General features: G+C 40.8%; 2 protein-coding genes across 2 annotated transcripts in view; both read left to right on the top strand.

The window, feature by feature from the left end:
• Window positions 1–13,636, top strand: part of ppp2r5a (protein phosphatase 2, regulatory subunit B', alpha isoform) — a 38,973-nt gene extending 25,337 nt beyond the window's left edge. Inside the window, exons 3-13 of the mRNA XM_072362914.1 lie at window positions 1,514–1,615; window positions 1,719–1,811; window positions 5,627–5,757; window positions 7,018–7,077; window positions 8,404–8,512; window positions 8,899–8,952; window positions 9,109–9,159; window positions 9,250–9,369; window positions 9,894–10,021; window positions 10,420–10,521; window positions 11,521–13,636. Of these exons, the coding sequence (XP_072219015.1) occupies window positions 1,514–1,615; window positions 1,719–1,811; window positions 5,627–5,757; window positions 7,018–7,077; window positions 8,404–8,512; window positions 8,899–8,952; window positions 9,109–9,159; window positions 9,250–9,369; window positions 9,894–10,021; window positions 10,420–10,521; window positions 11,521–11,761 (1,191 nt within the window). The 3' untranslated portion in view covers window positions 11,762–13,636. The remainder of the gene's footprint in view (window positions 1–1,513; window positions 1,616–1,718; window positions 1,812–5,626; window positions 5,758–7,017; window positions 7,078–8,403; window positions 8,513–8,898; window positions 8,953–9,108; window positions 9,160–9,249; window positions 9,370–9,893; window positions 10,022–10,419; window positions 10,522–11,520) is intronic.
• A 1,527-nt stretch (window positions 13,637–15,163) lies between these two features.
• On the top strand, window positions 15,164–18,861 carry opn8c (opsin 8, group member c). The gene is made up of 4 exons (XM_072362394.1): window positions 15,164–15,374; window positions 16,062–16,355; window positions 16,593–16,924; window positions 17,846–18,861. The coding sequence occupies exons 1-4, from the start codon at window positions 15,272–15,274 to the stop codon at window positions 18,353–18,355; spliced, it is 1,239 nt and encodes a 412-aa protein (XP_072218495.1). The 5' UTR covers window positions 15,164–15,271; the 3' UTR covers window positions 18,356–18,861.
• Window positions 18,862–19,341: the final 480 nt, after the last annotated feature.

Below are 19,341 nucleotides of genomic sequence, written 5' to 3'. Positions count from 1 at the left end.
AACACGCAGTGAATGAATAATTCTTACAGAACACATCCAGCCATTTAAAATGGTCTTCTCAAACAATCCAGGTCACGAACGAAGTGGCCACTTGAATCTGAGTTTGTAAACTGCACGCGTGCATTGTGATGTTGCTAAGAAACTAAAGCAGCTGTTGTCAGAGGCAGCTGTTGTTTGCCGTGGCCGGGAGCTTCACACTGATTATTGCTCTAGGTTGTGCAGCCAAAGTCAAATGAATGAGTCCCAAATAGATTGAACTTGCAAAACATTCATCGACTTTCAAAGTTGGGATTGAAGGGAAGTTTCTCGAGCTGTTGTGTCACTGTTGGGAAGAACTGTCGAACAGACGGGGTTAACCGTGTTTGGGTATTTTGCCTTAGACTATTTGCTCTTCTATGCTTTTAAACCACTACTGCGTCTTTATCTGACAGCAGTCATCAGTGTAAGCATTTTTGCAACGGCAAGCTTCAGCTCGTTGTGTTTTACTAGCACACATGCTAATGTTTATGCCTTTTTCCATATCAGCAGCGCTGCCTGTTTGTGCAGAAATTACGCGGATGGAAAGTTTCTCTGTGGACTTCTCAGCATGTCAGAATTTGGGCTGCTGTCACGGTTTAAAATTCCTTTGCCGCCTTCTTCTCCCATTAGTGTCAGCTGGGTTTTCCAGCTGCCAATAGTTAATTTGATGTTACCTTTATCACTTCAGTATGATGTTGTGCATCCAATCACCTAATACTGGCTTTTTTTCAGCTCCCCCTGCTGCAGCTGTGTGTGTGTGTGTGTGTGTGTGTGTGTGTGTGTCTCTCAAATTTATCCTAACTAAAAATAACACAGTGGGATGGAGGTGGCAGTGACCTGTCTACAGTGATTGTCTCCAGTACTGAATTTTAATGAGGAGTTGTGACAGATGCAGAATCTGTAATGGGTTTTTTGCCTTTCTGTTTTGGTAACACTATTAAACATTCTCAGATACGCAGAAATAGTCCAGAAAAAGAAGTTGTCTTCTTTTCCAATTAGCAATTTCTTTTCCAATTATTTTTTTGTTTGTTTTGGGTTTTCTGCAACTAGTTATTTCTAACTCTGGGCTCATCCCAGTAACCAGCTGAAAAAGTACACTAAGACACCTGTTCTGTGTCTGTGCCTCAGGTGAGAAGTTTGGCAAATATACGAATAAACTGTGACATTTTGTTGATAAAGTGCAGGGTAGAGCTGGGGATGGCAGCCATTTGTACTGCAGCAACATATTTGAACGTCTCTACCGAAAGCTCATCTGTTAGAAGTGGTTAGACTGAATATATAGCTGGTTAACAATAGTCCCTTTTTAAGCAAATGCAGTCTTTCTTGTTATATTTTCTAAAGTGCATCCCATAAAGTCTGCATTCCACCCAGGATGTCACGGCATTTTTAAGTACAGGACATCCGTTCGTAACTATATTTTCCAGCTCTATTTCCTTCCATGTTCTCATGTTTTGTTTTCTTTTTGAAATGTCTGAGCCTCTTGCTTTCCCTGCAGATCAGCACCAATATTTTCCGGGCTCTTCCGCCAAGTGAAAATCCAGATTTTGACCCAGAAGAGGACGAACCCACTCTGGAGGCTTCGTGGCCTCACATGCAAGTAAGGCTCTGATGCTTTGCTGCCCCACTAACCCTTCAGTTGATAGAACTGTGTTACACACTGTGTATTCCTATTTATTTTTTTGTTTTTCTTCATCTTCCAGCTGGTTTACGAGTTTCTGCTGCGCTTCTTGGAGAATCCAGACTTCCAACCCAGTATTGCCAAGCGACATATTGATCAGAAGTTTGTTCTACAGGTTTGTGCCCTTTTTGACGTAGAAAATCACTGTTCAGTTGTTTCATAATAATAATTATTATTATGCAACTGTATCCTCAGCTTTAAGATTCATTGTTTAATTGGAGTTTGGGAAAATGGTGAAAACAGCACTATTGACTACCATACTTCAGCAGCTTACACTTTTTTGATTGATTTTTTTCTTTTTGGATGAATCAAACTATTAATCCACTGGGACTCACCTCTATCCGCCCTGGATCAGTACCCACCTACTGTAGGAACGCCTCAGTTCTTACGAAACAGCGGTGGACGTGCACCAAAAGGCCTGGAATATTGGTCGGGCCACATCTGAGATGCCTGTTCCGACTTTCCATGATGCGAGCGTGTTGTTGGGGAGCTTTAAATAGCTGCCTCTTGTGTACTCTTCAGGAGAGAAGCAGTTTGAGCAAAGAGAATAAGGTGGAGGGTTGGGTAGTAGTGAAGGCAGGAAGTGAAGGCCGAGTTAAGTTGTCATTATTCACACAGCATGGGAATACCACGGGAGAAGCTTTGCCAGAGGAGGAGTGCACCTCATCTGGTCTGTTTTTCTGTCCTACCAGTTTTTTTTTCACTGCTCTGGTGATACTCGATCAACTGGTGCTCAGCACAGCTGTTGCAGAAAACAGCCTTCACCATGGGAAAACCAGCATATGTGGAACATGTGGTGGGACACGTGGTCAGGGTGTATTTTAGACTTTTATTTATTTATTTTTTTGTTTTTTTGTCATTGGAGTGGAGTTTGTGTGTTGCCATGTGGGATCCCAGCTCATGGCTCTGTATAAAGTCAACCATTTCAGAAGAACCAGTTCTGGGAATTTTTATCTTCCAAATCTAACGGATGTTCCTTCATACTGATGTATTCTGCTGAAAAACAGTGTTTATATGGACAGCGATATTCCGGTTGATGATTTATTCCATTCATCTTCCAGTTAAAGCCACATATTTTGTGGTGTAGTCCAATTAATGACTCATTCCCACATTAACTCCCCTACGCCATGCATTCTGTTTTCAAAGCCAGATCCAAAGCTCTCTTTAGGTCCGAATCTCTCAAGACATGAAGCATTACTCACATTGCTCCCTCAGCACAATAAAAGGTCCACAGTGCACTATGCCGTGCAGCAGTTGGCTTAATTTGATGATTGCTTACCAGAATATGACTTTATTCTGGTTAATATTTCTAAACATAAGTCCAAAGTTGTTTCATGTTTGTTGTTTTCTCAGAGGCTGAGGAGAAAGCTTTACAGAAACCTCTTTAAACAAACCCTGAGGTCTGAATGGGTTAAAATGATTTATATCAGAATATTGCTATCCCTGTAAATGTAGCCAGTGTTTAACCTACCTATTACCCAGTTTTGACAAGTTGAGTAAACCAAGGTAAGATGAATGAGTGTGAAGTTACAAAGGAGTCTGCTTCATTTGCAGAGTGTGTTCGGGTGGCCTCTTTTCAAACACTACACTGCAGAGTTGACAGGGCCGCCTTTAAACATCAGCTTTCTTTTTTTAAAATCATTTTTTGTCGAGTTTTATCCTTTATTCAGATGATGCGTTGTCAAGCTGAAACAAAGGAAGAAGAGCGGCGACAGGAAGGACCCAACTCTGTTGCAGCACAGCTGACCCTTTTATGTGACATTGTCCATCCGCTGTCAGTGAGAGCCTGAGGTTTTGGACAGAAATAGAAACCTGCTCTCTTACTTGAAAGTCATATTGTTTGAGATATGACTGTTTATATTTTGAACGGTCATTTCTCATATATACAATATGAAGTTGTAAGTGTGTCCCAGAGCAATTTCTTTGGCCAGTTTTGTTTTTATCATCATCGCTATGAAAGTATGTTTATTCCACCACCTGTAGGCAGATGATTGTACCTTCATACCTAAATGCATACCCATAAAATGTAGTTTACTGATGTATCTTTTATTTTGGCTACAACTCCAAAGTGAGAGATTGTTTATGTGAAAACTCTGTTAGATGCTGATCAGGCTCCTGAGAGAACTCTGGTCCTATTGTGATTGAATATTGATGTCACCTCGGGCACAACCAGCATGTCGCTATTACACTGTGGCAGCTTTCATTTCATAATATGGTCTGGCCCAATGTCCATATCCCATTTCGCCGTCATTGATCAACTTTGGTGCTGATCGGAGTGGTCATGTAACCTTTCAAACTTTGCATGTAAACCGCAAGCATTGTTGATGTTTTGATCTGTCACTCTTACAAAAATGACCAATATTGCATAGAAAAATGCGTATAGTATAGGTAGGATGATAGAAAAGGTGTCCATGAAGTAGGCGTGCATGATGGTTCCTGGCATTTCACTCAGTGCTGATTCCTCCAGATCGATCAGGGAAAGCTACTGAGATGACAGACAGATGTAAAAATTTGCTGCTGTTTATATGCATCAGTCCATCTGGTGAAGTCCTTTTAATTGTGAGGACAAACGGAAGGTTCACAAGTGCTCAGATGTGTGTCCACATCTCAACGTTTGACATGGATTCTCAGATAGAGCTGAAGACTCTGCAAAGCCGTGAAACTGCATGGAAATATGAATAAGCTGCATTAGAAACATGCTGCCTTCGGAGCAGCTGAGCGAATAGGAGCAGAGCAGCAGAAAAGCGTGCGCACCAACATGTTAAAACCTTTTTCCTGGATACACACGGGGTTAAAAATAGACAGTGGGCCCTGTCACCAAGGTGCTGATGACATGCTAGTGGAAGATGAGCACTAAACCCTGAAGCTGACTGGAGCCTAAAAGCACTACTTTCAAACTCTACGACTTCGCTGCTCTCAACTGTATTCTAATGATGACTCATAATGTTGTACTGCAAATAGCTGCTTTGTGCCGGGGGTTTCAAACCTGTTTATATTATTGAGCGCTCACGCTCAAGTACTGTGTGTACGTCGGATAAGGTGTGGGTTGCTGGTGTAACAATGCTTGATTATTCACACGTATTTGCACAGATGACTACATAACAGCGGCTGCAGCACACTGGAGTGGTTCCAGCCTTTTTAATTTATGTATTTAAAAAAAAATAGAAAATCAAAAGGCAATATGGATCATTTGTACAGATAAACATGGGAGGAATGAAAACGACCCTTCTCAGCTTTGTGGAGTATGTCAGGTGATTGTTGTGCTGATGACCCACAACTTTACTGTTCACTAACCGTCACTCAACATGGTGGGCAGTTCTGATCGAGGGTGTTAATCTGGAAAAACCGAAGAAGGAAACTCCCTTTTAAAAGTCTGGTGTTCATCATCTTTACTGTTGATGTAAAGGTGATCTGTACTGAGAAAACTGCCATCACAATGTCTAATCTCAGCAATATTTCACTATTTGAGGTCTCATCCTCCTTTTTGTCGTGTTCCCTCCTCCGTGCGATATGAAAGAAAAAAGGCACCGATGTCAGGAGTGTGTTTGAACTGTAATATCGGGCTCATTATGCTACAACACACAGCAAAGGCAGCGTGTTCACTGAGTCATGTAGTCTGTCCTCAGCTCAACAGGTGATTGATAATGTTACACGCAGCCTTCTCAAGCAACGTGACTCTATTTGAAGGACATTAAAGTCTTCTGCCCCGGCAACCACAAGCAAAACGCTGAATATGTTAGTTTTTAATGGAAGTATTCCAAAATGTTATGGTGCAACATACTGTATCCTACAGAATATGATGAGAATCTACTCGTAGTATAACGACAGCACTGTCACTGGTATTAGTGAGTTACTGAAAATACCTTTTCAGTCACTGGACTGAAAGCGATTCTTTATTCATCTTATTATTTCTTCTCCGTGTCTGCACAGCTGCTGGAGCTGTTTGACAGTGAGGACCCAAGGGAGAGGGACTTCCTGAAGACTATCCTGCATCGGATTTACGGAAAGTTTCTGGGCTTACGAGCCTTCATCAGGAAGCAGATCAATAACATTTTCCTGCGGTGAGCGAACAGCCAGGAAACATGCTTGATGTCTTTTTTTTTTGTTTATATTTGTTTATTTAAAACGCATGTCTTGTAAGACAGAAACCTAAAAACTGGAAATCAAATGTCAAACAAGTGGGTGTTGTGTGAACAATCTACTGTCATGGGTGGCTTGTTGCTTTCGCTGCCTCTAACTCAGTCACTTACTTTGGGACTTAACCCCTAGATGACCCAGTGAGTAAATTTACTTGGGATGATCCAAAAAAGGGGGGGGGCAGTGTTTTCCAAACCAGAGCACAGATCACAGGACTGAACCGTGCTGACAGGTCAAAGGCAGAGCCCACAACAGCTTCCATATGTGTGCTGCCTCATTTATGAGATGGTACTTATTTTGCTTGCACTGACATTAGGACAAACATCCCGTCGACTCAAAGCTATTTTTAATTTTTTGTATTTTTGGCCCCTGGTGGCAGAAACGCGCAGCCATTATACCGTAAACATGCCGTCTTTTCCATAATGCATTACCTTCATGCAAACACCAGAGTTACACAACATTAAATACTAAAGCTCATCCTAATCTTTACTCGTGTGAAGTTTGCTCTGGAGATTTTAACTTTAGGGAAATTAGACTTGTTAAACTTCACGGCTCTTCACCAGCTTCTTATCAGCTCTGGTGTAAAGTTTCTGGTCCGATTCGCCCCCATTTTCTTTTTTTTAAATAGGGTCACAGTAAAAGTGTTCAGTCAGAGGCTTCATTTACTTTAAGCAGCGGCGTGGCGCAGCTTAACTGCTCCTGTTGTTGTGTGACAGTGAGATTTTGATGATTGCAACAGGGGGACACTTGATGTCGTTTCCAACAGGCGAGGCGACAAAGCGGGTGCGCCTATTCTGACCATCTGCCTCTGAGGTTAAAAATAGTGCCTCAGTTGTCAGGCTCTGTCTGTACATAGCAGCGCTGCACAGCTCAATGGACATGCTTTCCCAAACAGGGTGAATAGTGTATGGATCATTAAGTTGCATTTACTTTTTGGTCTGCAGCTCGGTATGTTTAAATTGTCCATACAGTTGGTCACTGTCCACAGTTCGAACATGCAGGTGATTCCTGTTTCCTGCAAACTTTTTATATCTGTCGTAAAATGTTTACAACTTCTCAATTCCTAAAATAACAAACAACCATATTTCGAATAAAGCCATAACTGTCGGCAGGTTTGACTCGTTTGTTCTGATTAGTGCGCTCCACACCTTGAGTTGTATTGAGTGTTTTCATCCTTGTTTCAGGTTCATATATGAAACTGAACACTTCAATGGTGTTGCTGAACTGCTGGAGATTCTGGGAAGGTGAGTAAATAAATCCAGTTTTAAACTAAAAATGTAGTTCATCGATTCATTGATTGGTTCCTTTTAGCTTCTGAGCTAAATGTAATGTCAACGTTTGCAGGCTGCAGCCGTTATAGTCGGAGAATAACATAATTTAGTCATATTTGGTTTAAAACTGCAACAGCTCCTTTTCCCACCATGAATTTGCCCCTCCGTTCACATCAACCCAACAGACTGGACTCCACCCCTTTATTTAGCAGGGTCTGCTTAACCCTTCAAGCACATTATTACGTGGTGAGAAGCCTGGGAGCTCTCACTAGCACACACAGCAAACAGACTACCGATCACCAAGCTGACCGAGACGTTCGTGATTAGATTAGATTTCCCTCAACTGCCGTTCGGCCACAAACAGTTGGTACTGATCCCGCTAAAAGCCCCTCGTAACAAGTCATGTTGAACTGGTCCAGGTTGTAAAAACCCAGGTTTCACTGTTGGTCCATTTCTCTGAGTTTTGTCTGCTTTTCAGAGACTAACGTAAGAGCTGTTGCCTGTTTGGGCTTCTTTTCACCAAAGTTAAAAAGTTTACTGTAGTAATCAGCAGAGCTGCTGATGGTGTATGTAATGATGGCAAATCAGAATTTCCTGCATCTAATGAGGAAAAAATAAAGAACATCTCTTAGAAGACAGACTTCTTCCTCTTCAGGATGTGAAAGATTTGGCACATATGTTTACTCGGGATGCATTTCTGGTAATCTCAAAGATTTACATCATTTTGTGCAGCACAGCATTGCTTTTGTTGAATTATCATTTCTCATCAAAGCTGTGTTGAAATTTAAATTTTCATTATTACAGAGAGATTAAAGTTAAAGAAGAAAGGGTGGAGTTTGGATTTTGATACTAAATTCCAAGTAGTGGTACAAGTTTATATGTAGATGGTATCCGACTCTTATGAAAATACAGATAATTAGTAGCTGTGCTAATGAGGCCTTTACTGCTCTCTCCTAATCTCTCCATCTGTTGATGTGAGTAAGACTATAATAGTATGTCACTTTGCTGTATGTGGGTACACACATATTATACAGAATATGCAGTGTTTTCCAACATTTTATCACATATTGTCAACAAGAAAAAAAACCTCTTTTATCAGATTATTCACCAGTATCTTTAAGTGTTTTGATACTTTTTCAGTTTACACTCTGTGTGCAGACCTGAGTTTGAGGTCTTAAGCCGGTTTACACAAAATGCTTTGTTTCTCAAGTGATGTGGTAATCTCAGATCTGTTCTCAGGTCTGATATGATGCCACTCTGCCTGTTCTATGTAATCTGACAATGTTTCTCCGTTAACAGCATCATCAACGGGTTTGCGTTGCCTCTGAAGGCGGAGCACAAGCAGTTCCTGATGAAGGTGCTCATCCCGTTGCACACAGCTAAGGGATTGGCCTTTTTTCATGCACAGGTAGAAGAAAACTCTTTATTTTCAGAATTTTGCTGCATAGCTTGTATCATAATACTCTTGACATTTGTTTGGAAGATATCTTTAATTTCTCGCGTTGCACATAAAATGTCAGACTGCTGAAGAATACAGCTGTTTATGAGGAATGTCTCAGCAGAATTGAGCAGCTGTGATGTAACTTTGTACTGTAGCACCCTCTGGTGGCGTGGAAACAAAACTCCATGGTTCAGTAATTTGTTATATTTTATTTTATTTCATAGTTTTGTTCATTTTAGTCTTTTTTTTTTTAACTCCACATGCATATTTATTAATATAACTTTTGTTGCCGTCTTTCTATTTTGCAGTATTTGTGTTTCTTTCATATACATTTTTCCCTCCGTTCCCCTCAGCTCGCTTACTGTGTGGTCCAGTTCCTGGAGAAGGATCCCACGCTCACAGAGCCGGTACTTCTTTTTTTTTTCCCCCCAATCCTTACTCCCACTCAAAGCATAGAGCCTTAAGCGCAAGATTAGTCTACACTGCAGAGGATTTTGTAGTAGATGCTAGAAACCACCCACTCAAACGAGCATATGTGAGGAATTTATCTGTTGTGTCCACAGGTGATCCGCGGCCTGCTGAAGTTCTGGCCTAAAACATGCAGCCAGAAAGAGGTATTCTGCGTTTCTATAAATACCCTGTTTGCTTATAAGTGTGCCTGCAGTAGGCCGCATTTCAAAATGTTGCACTTCTCGCCCAATCAGGTGATGTACCTGGGCGAAATTGAAGAGATTCTGGATGTCATTGAACCAACGCAGTTTAAAAAAATCCAGGAGCCGTTGTTCAAGCAGATCTCTAAATGTGTGGCCAACCCACATTTTCAGGTACGCTCAAAACAAACACATAGTTTGTCTTGCCTCGAATACTTTAGTCTAATTACATGTAGCTATTGTAAACAGTAGCACATCCTTCAACATTAGGATGCAAGAGAAAAAACACATTTTTTACAGCAGCGTCAGCTGGAGGGGTCGTCCTTCAGTCAGAAGGGGTTTGTAGTTGCTGACTCAAACTTAGAGCCTTGAAAAGCAATGATTATTGAAAGATTCACTGGCTTTGATTTGACTTTTAAGCTCATGAAGAGCTGGGATTTATTTGTTAATATTCAAAACAAGTTTCCATCAGTTGAAGGACTACATAAACTTTTACTGTTAGTGCACTTAAAATACCAACAACTGGAAAGTGATGCCATCACTTTCACATAAAATAGAGCCTTTTTGTGACCCTTTTGCTTTATATTTATCCTGGACCGGCCTTTTGTCATCACCCTATTTCCTTTTCATATATCTCTGTCATCAGTCAGAGTAACCCCAATTCCCACTGGGCTCTTTAACTGTCTGTGTCCTCACAGGTAGCAGAGCGAGCGCTGTACTTCTGGAATAATGAGTACATTCTCAGCCTCATCGAGGAGAACATCGACAAGATCCTTCCCATCATGTTCGGCAGCCTGTACAGAATCTCTAAAGAGCACTGGAACCCGTACGTAATGTCCCTGCAGGGGATGGTGAAGCTACGTTTGCCACAGAAGTGTTCAGATTATGTTATAGTACCACACACACTATTCATTCAGTCTTATCTTGGAATTATCAGTAAGAATCAATCGACCCAAATTCTGTACAAAAGTCTCAAAGTAATTGGTGTGTGAACAGAGTTCTTGTGTTGTCTGTAAGAAGCTGCCGTCATGAATCCTTAAGATTGTGTTTACAAGCAAAGACAAAAAGACGGCAGCCTGTCTCACAGACTTTGAGGTGAAACTAATACACACCTCTGAATAATTTTATCGCTCCTTATTCAGAAGGAAATAGAACTTTAAAGGGTGAAGAGTTGCATTGAGACCTCACTGAGAAACTGAAGTCTGTGTGTGCGCTGCATTCCAGGACAATCATAGCTCTGGTGTACAATGTGTTGAAGAACCTGATGGAGATGAACTGCACACTGTTTGATGAGCTGACATCGTCCTATAAAGCAGACAGGCAGCGGTAAGTTACTAATTTTATGAAAATAGATGCACAAACGTATTCCGTTAAAAGCCTCAGATTATGTTGATAAAACATAAATACAGAAAAACTTCCTTTTTTAGCAAATACTTCCTTTAGTACAGTGGTTCTGGTTCAGTGTTCCTTGTCCCTTTTCCTGAGAGGCTTTTTCTTTCATTAACAACTAATGACCAGCACGAGTTGGGTACCTGTGGTGAGACCTGCAGTAGTGACGTGTGTTTTTTAATCATTTCAAAGCTGTTGATGGTTGTCTCGGACAGATACGCCCTGCTGATTCAGACAATATCTGAAGCTGCCAGTTTGAGCAGTCTGGATGCAACAGACTTTAATCTTTCGAACGCGTTCTACCAGAACTATTTATTTGAAAGGCCAACACTCCTCCTGTTGAGCATCCACGGGGCCACCAAACGGTTTCTTCATGGAAAGTGGAGATGATTGAACTGCCCTGTTGATTCAGGGCTCTGCTTTTGTATGTTGGTCTTATTTTTAGAAAGGAAATGTCTTAAAGGTATGCGGTTTGAATCTAAAACCTAACCTCAGATGTTTGCACTGAGGTGCTCTTTCAGGAATTCTTTCCTGGAATTCGGTTTGAGCATTTGTTTGTCTCTCAAAGAGCCTGTTAATACAACACGTGTCAACGTTAATGAGCTCCATTACACCTTTGTTTTTGTGACTGAATGAAATCCATCCAGGTAGTGCATGAACAAACGTGGTGCAGCCTCTCGGCTCTCTTTTAGCGCTGTCGGGCACATTTGCTACATTGTTTGCTTACAGATTTGGTCTGTTTAGGAGATGAATTCATGCATGAGGTTCTGAGGTGTTTCTGCTTAGATTCAGCAAAGACATCTGAAGTGAAGATTTTCATACTTGTGCCCTTAACTAGGCCTCGATGGAGGTTGTTAATCATGGTAAAATTCTACAAGTGTGACAGAATTTGTTGGTTTTATTCACGTCGCATCATCATAAAAATGTTTTTTCCAGAGAGAAGAAGAAGGAGCAGGAGAGAGACGAGCTGTGGAAGAACCTGGATGAGCTGAAGCTCAGCAACGCTGCTCCGGTCCAGAACAACAGCCACGGGCTCCCAAGTATCCAAAACAACAACAACAACAACAATAGTAATAACAACAATGACATCCAGGACAACAGCGCTGACGCTGCTGCCGTCGACACGAGCGACAAAGGTCCTGACGTCACTGTGGCAGCCAGCGAGAGTGCCAAATGACAGCGGAAGCCAGTGTTCGATTCCACAACGGTTTGACATGAGTTCAGGACCGTCAGGGGAGAATTAACGGAGATGTAACAACACAAATTACACCTCAGCAGTATATTGAATCTACTTAGTGACATAGAAACGCCAGCAGTTCTTTGGCAGGAAAAAAAAAAAAAAATTCAACTTAAGACTATTTTTTGATGTTACAGTGTGGCTGCAGTATATTGTTTATCTGTCTGATCAAAGATGTATCCTTTCACCTTTAGTTTCTTAACTGATGATGATTTTTGTGGTTATATTCAATGTATGATATACGCAGGGGGGAGAAAATGATGACTTGAATTTAATGTTTCCGATTGTGCTGCACTTAGAAAAGCTGAATAGCTATTTAAAGACGTCTATTTTTAATGTGCTTTTCCTTGTTGCTGCCAACACCTGGGTGCAAATGTTGAGAGAGGAGGGAACTCTGATGTTGGGAGCGTTTTGTGCAGATTGGACCAGACCCATTTACATACAGAAACCCATATATATTTATAGAGAGACCCATTTATATACAAAAAAGGACTGATGTGAGGAGCCTTGAGGCAATCACCTCCTGATAGACGGAGAGAAACATGGCCAAAAAACGATAAACTAATCCTGTATATGGAGTGAGAGCTCTGGAAGTGACTCTGCGTTAGATTGCAATTTAACAATTAAGGTAAATGTCATATTTTTTCAACTTTTTCTGTTTCAGGTGTTGGTAAATATTTTTTCATCTGGGTGAAAACATGAAGCTAATACAGTAAATTGCCTACATTTATACAGATATCACACTAAAGTATTGAGAAAGGGCTTTCAGAGAATGAAGTGTTATTTTTTTTTCTTTTTTACTTAAAGGAATAGTTCAGCATTTTGGGAAGTAATCGGAACTTTATGTCTGCCAACAAAGGTCAGCTTGCCTGGCGTTATACTGAGATTTTAAAAAAGTTTCCACATAGAGTATTCTTCAAAGTGCACTAATTAACACACCGAATCGTTTTTAATCCACACAAACACTGTATTTTTTTAAAGGGGCTCTGTGTTGGACTCCTGGAAAGACAAAAGCAATGAATCGTGCTGAACTAAAACACACGTTTGGGTAATTATCTGCAGGAAAGCAAATATTTACCAAAAAGATGAATTATTCCTTTAAAACAGCTGATCTGAAAACAAAAAAAAAAGAGGGGGAAAAAACAATTTTTTTTCAGAATATTGTCAAGGCTATTATTTTGAATTATACAGTCATGGGATGCAGGATGTAGTTGAGTGTATGTTTGTTGTGTATATGTTACATTTGGAGGCTATTTAAAGGGAAATGCCACTCAGCTTCAGATTCTATGTACAGCGTAATGTTTCTGTGGTTCAGGAAAGTGCAGTCAGTGGTTAAAGAAGCATAATGGTTTTCAGAGCGAAAGAGCAAAAACTTCAACTTGTCTTAGCACTTGTCTGGCATTTAGTGTAACTTTTAATTCCCTAACGAGGCCCTCTGTGATACCAAGGGAATCTCTCCAGAAAACCCAGTAGAGACGAGCACTCTTGATCATCGACGCCCGTTTGCTGTTTCCGCTCTGCAGACTTTATGACGTTTTCGGATGTTGAGAGCTGATAAATGTGGTCATTAACTCTGACTGCCAGAGATCATAGGAACAACTCCTGAGCGCTTTTAGAAATTGGCAGGTGTTCCCTCTGAACCTCAGTGTCTGCTCTGTTCAGTTCATCTGTTAGGTCCAGTCTTTTCTGATGCCTTTCTGTCAGTACAGCATTCCAGCCTCTGTGAACTTTAAAGAAACTACATGGGGAACCTGTTTTGTAATCACAGAGCTTAGTTAGGTTTCACCATCAAATAAAGTCTACTTTATCTTTCTACTCAAAGTGTAACTACCCGTCTCTTTTTTTTGTGTGTGAACTGCAGTACATCATTACGGTCAGCAGGTGGTGCAAAGTTATCCGTTTTTTTTCCTCCCATGTTTCATTGTGGCCGTCTGCGCACATCTCACACAGCGGTTTAAAAAATAACTGGTAGTTGGTTTGTGACAAATACATTTCCTTATGTAGTTTAGTTCATATACAATCAAGTGAGGATGCTTTAAAAAAAAAATGTTTGATGAATAATTTTCAGTTTAAAATCAAAGCAGCCTTCAGTTCCCTTCATTCATAATTCAAGCTTCTTTACCTATGAGTTTAATCCAAGCATATAGAGTTTTTTTTTTTTTTTTTTTTTTCCATGGTTCTGTGAATTAAACTTGTCTCTGTGTCTTCTCTCCATCTTTACATGCCCCCCAACTGGCTGGCTGACTGGGATCAGGGCTTTGTGGTTGTCAGTTCTCATCTTCTGCACCACTCTTTGTTCTTGTTGCTCTGTGCAGAATGAATTTAGAGGAGCATGAATGTCTCCCGGAAGAGTAACTGTCCAGACTTGTGCATATGCTTTCTGTAATGGGAAAGAATCTGAGATCGAGTTCACTTGTGTAAGAAAAACGCAAGTGCAGCAAGAATAGCTGCGATAATATCCAAAATTCATCTAAACACGTCAAAAAGAAAAGAAAAAAAACTGGACTTTTTAGTTGATTAGTTGAGTAGATAAATAGCCTTATATGATTTTAGTAATTTGTGAAATATTTTAAGATGGTTCCTGTTCAGGCCTTTAAACTTGAGACTTTAGTTGTAGATATTTTTTCTGTTCGAAGATAGAATAAGATAAAACTTTATAGGTCTCCTTTATCTTTTAAACAACAGAAACATCAGACAGGAGTTGTCAGACAACAACTGCACACCACTGAAGCAATTGCCTCATGAAACACGTTCTATTTCCTCTTGATCAGTGGAGTTTTGCAAACTGTAATGCAAAATAACTAATTATGTTGGCCTTGAAAATACTTAACTTCAAAGACCCCTTAAAAAAAACTGCCATGATCTGTTGGACTTTATTATTTAAGTGCCTTGAGATGACATTTGTTGTAATTTTGCACTATATAAATAAAACTGAATTGAATTGTCAGAATATCAGTATGTACAGTTTTATGCATTAAAAAATCATTTTGTGGTTTGCTTTATGATAAGGACAGACGCAATAGTCCTGACGATAGATCGTAAGACACTTGCACCCAAGACAGTAGGATTCTTATTCATTCCTAGCCCCCAGTTTTTTTTTTGGGCATAGACTATCAGAAGATTAAAAGTAAACGGAGGCTATAAGACTTTTAGAGGAGTCCAAAATAATCTCTATTTTTCTAATCAACTATTTTTTGGTTGTTCCCACTCATCAGATTGCCTGTTTCAGTGTCATTTATCGCTTTTGGGACTGCATACTCACTGAAGCTGTGAGTCCTTCCCTCACACCAGTCGAGTTTCCGGATCATGTCACATCATTCGTGTTCTCAGCAGACCTCGTGCTTCATGTTACCATGGTGACATTCCCACCTCCTGCATAAAAGAAAGTCAGCCTCCTTGTAGACATCCCTCCTTGACAGACAAGTCTGGACTTTAGCTGCCACAGCACAGATGCCTCTGAACTCCTCCGATGACAACAGAACCATCTCTGTGTTCTCCTCCAAACTGACCCCAGCTGCTGACATATGTGTGGGACTGGCCATCCTCTTTGTGGGTATGAACTTTTCGCTGCTTCTGACTTGCCTCAAAACATTTTAAAGGCTTAAAAAAGCCACTTATATGTCACAGCTTATGTATATATATATATGTAGTGAAAACGGAGAATAAGGGGTTCCAGTACGTCTGAAACCTAAATTGAATGCAGTTTTTTCTGCATTTCTTTCAGCAAAGCAGAACTTTAATGTTCACCTGCAGTTATTTATATATTACAGTTATTTGTATAAACCGCCAAGTAAAGGCTCAAATAAAAGAAATGAAGGGTTTTGAAAGTTGGAGCACAGTTTTTTAGAAATGTATGTTTTTTACAAAATGATGTTTTTCCCTTTTTTTTTTTTCAATTTTGTTGAATGAATGACTGAAAAACCTCACTGACATTGAAGCTATGTCCAACTTTATCACTTTTACCTGAAGACAAAATCATTATAGCATCTTAACTGTTATTATTTTCACATGTATCATTCTTCTGAGCTGTTGCTCTCTTTATAACACTGAAGTCCAACCGCATAAAAATACAGCTTTGTGTTTGGATGATTGTAAATCAGCATGAAATTAAATCAATAATTCCATTTTGGGTTAACAGTTGGGCTTCATCCAAGGGACCGAAAAAATAAACGAGTGCAGGGTAAATTTAGGAATAAAAGTGAGTGTTTGTTGACTTTTGGTCTTCTCCTGTGCTGTGCAGTTCTGCTCTCTGTTCTGGGCAATGGGCTGGTGCTGGTGATCTGTTACCGTAGGAGGAAGAAGATGGTGGGATCGGAGCTGTTGTGCATCAACCTGGCGGTGGTCGACTTCCTCTGCTGCATCTGCTTCTACCCACTCTCCATTCTGTCCTCCTTCCACCATGTGTGGCTGGGAGAAAACATCACCTGTGTTTACTACGGCCTGGGCTGCTACATCTTTGGCCTTTGCGGCATGTTCACCATCACTGCCATCAGTATTATCCGCTACATGAAGACCTGCTACAGCTTGGCAAACAGTGAGTGTTAGAATTTTCTTGGGAGCCCTCAAAACAGTTTTTTTCACTATACTTAGTTCTGTGTTATTTACAGTATCTACCTTTGCACAGTCAGACATGCTGCTTCTGTTGTGAGACATGAAAGTAGTATTCTTTATCCTGGCGAAAGAGAATAAGAGTTTCCTAAATGGTCACACTTTTCCTTAAAGCCTTGAATTTCTACAGGTCTGTAACTCCAGGTTTTGTTTCGTCACACAGCTGTGTGGCTAAAAGGAGCCAACATCCGCCTGATGTGCTGTGTCATCTGGCTGGTTTCTGTGGTGTGGTCCAGCTTCCCCTTGTTCGGCTGGGGCGAGTACGTCCCTGAGCCTTACGGGCTATCCTGCACCATCGCCTGGAGGGGTTATCATACCTCAGCGAAGGATGCCTTCTATGTCATCTGCTCCTTCGCCGGCTTTACGCTGGTTCCCGTCCTCCTCATTGTGATGTCACAGGGTCGGATCCTCTACAAAGTGTCCCGCTTCTCCTACTCGCTGTCTGCAAGAGGAATCAGCAACAACCTGCGTCACGCTGAAAAGCGAATCTCCATGGTGAGAAGTTTGATCTGCTCCTGACTCTTTGACAACTTGATGTGACACTTGAAGCATAATCTTTAGACTATGGGGCAAATAAGTATTTAATTTAGCTGGAAACCCATAAAACAACTAGCTCAGCTACTGGTGAGGCTTCTGATAAGAATGCCAAAGATGACAGCCAGCAGCCTAAAAAGCCTTCGAGAGGGCCTAAATGTGTTCAAAGTTCCTAATTATGCTGTCTGAATTTTTTCCTTTTTGTTGCACTTCAATAATTAAACTATTAAAAGCTGGAATCTAATCAGCAACCAATTCAGGAAAGATACTGAAGGAACCTGCAGCTTCATTCCGTAATAACACGGAGACGGAGAAGTTTTACACCGGAACTGTGCCGACAACAGGATGGATTTTATCAGCAGTTCTCATTTGGTTGAGCAGTCTTCATATTTTATCAAACCGTCACTTCTTACATGTGAGGCGTTTAGGGGTCATTGGTAAGTTTTAGCCACCAGCACAAATAAATTCCCCTCCTGTAGGAGCAGCTGCTGTACAAAAAACAACAGAATGTCTCTCATAAATGCATCTTATCACTGGTTTAAAGTAAGTCATAGAAGGTACAAAAGAATGTGGTTATGTTCAAAAGCAAAAAATAGGTGAGAATAGCTGATTGGCTGCTTAAAACAGAATGAAACAATTCTAAGCTGTGGTCATATCTCTGTACAGGGCCATCATTATCACATGATGCAATTTGTCATCCGTAGTCACCAAGCAAAAGTAAGCATGACATTTTTAGGCAGCTCGACCACATGACTACTGAAGTGTTTTTTTTAAAGAGGATAATCTCCTTGGAAACCTCTAACAAGCATCATATGAGATGATTCATCCATTTTCTGTTTCTAATGCAAAGTTTCCTCTCTACTCTGTGACTTCCGCTTCCAGATGTTTTTCTGCATCAGTTTGGGGTTTGTGATCGCCTGGGCCCCATACGCAGTTGTTTCCTTCCTCTTCATTTTCCACAAGGAGCCCCGGTACATGGCTCCGGAGGGTTTCGTTTTACCTGCCCTCTTTGCCAAAAGCTCCCACATCTACAACCCATTCATCTACTTCTACTTTAACAAAACCTTCCAGCGGGAGCTGCGCTGCCTTCTTCTGTCGTCCTACCACAAACTGGGGGGAAATCGAGTTGGGGTGCACATTTCAACAGGCCACCAAGCCCCTCATCCCATCCACATTCAGCTCCAGGAACGAGGCTGTGTCCAAAAGAAGAACTTTGGTTTGCCCCCAGACAGAACCCACAGCAGGAACAAGCCCAAAAGTAAAGCAAGCCACACCAGCAGCAGCCGTGTCCCTGTCAGGCAGGTGTTTGCCTGCTGGGGGTCCACATCGAAGAACACCCCCGCTGTCATGGATAACCAGCCTGCCAAGGACTACCAGCCTGTCTCCATATGAGCTCTTTGCCTGTTTTTACAGGGTTGGAGGCACGGCGATTTAAAGGCACCGCAGTTCAAATCCACACTGCCATCAAGTTAAAAATCTTCTCCTGAGTGGTTTCACCAAACACTCAGGAATTAATCAGGGCTCATGCTGCTGGTTTTTTAGATTATTGAGTTTATAGATAACAATTTGTATTTGGGAGTGAGTTAGAGTATGGTAATCTACTTTAGTTTGTGTCTTATAGTGTTAAGTCTGATCATGCAGAAAGACAACTGTGCATGATAACGAGCACAACTTGCGTGACATGACTGTGACAAAGAAGTAGGTTCTCTGAGAGATCAAGTTTTAATTTCTTTGCTCAGCTTGACAGCAAAGTTAGGCTGATGTCATCAACAGGTGTTTTATTGCAGTAGCAGCGTGGGTCTGTCACAGTCTCAGTAAGTGTGGAATGGATTTCCGTGAAATTGAATTAAAACTTGAGAGGCTCAGCGTCCCCACACGGCTGATTTCAGATCTTGATGAAATGAAGATGAAATCCAGGTAGTGAGTCTGTTGAATTGCAGAAACACGACTTTGAGCCAAATACTTTTTTTTTGATGATGTATTTGAACAGTCAGTTCTTATTTTTTTACCTTTTGGTCTATATTGTTATTAGATAAAGAGAATCAGGAAAAATTGCTTTCTGTTTTATTTATAGATTTTCTTTAAGTGAATTATGCCTTCACCTTGTGTTTTTGTTATTTATGTTGTTGCTCTGTTGTTTAGTCCCTTTATGTTCTAACAGCATGCTGAAGTAACAGATATAAGTGTATCATTTCCATCATGGTGTATGTTATTTATTTTTTATAACACAATTTTAAAAGTTGTCCTTTATTAAAACACGGATCTCGTTGGAATTATACGCGTTTTCGTGATTTAATGAAACTGGAAATAGACTCACCCGCTGTACACAGAACACCTCTTGAAACCATTAAACTGGTACTTGAATTGATATTTTTATC

This window comes from Leuresthes tenuis, unplaced genomic scaffold (assembly GCF_036924035.1).
Source record: "Leuresthes tenuis unplaced genomic scaffold, fLeuTen1.0.hap1 SCAF_13, whole genome shotgun sequence".
Lineage (NCBI taxonomy): Eukaryota > Metazoa > Chordata > Actinopteri > Atheriniformes > Atherinopsidae > Leuresthes > Leuresthes tenuis.
Note: the sequence above shows the minus strand (reverse complement) of the source record. Positions and strands in the feature narration are given on the sequence as shown.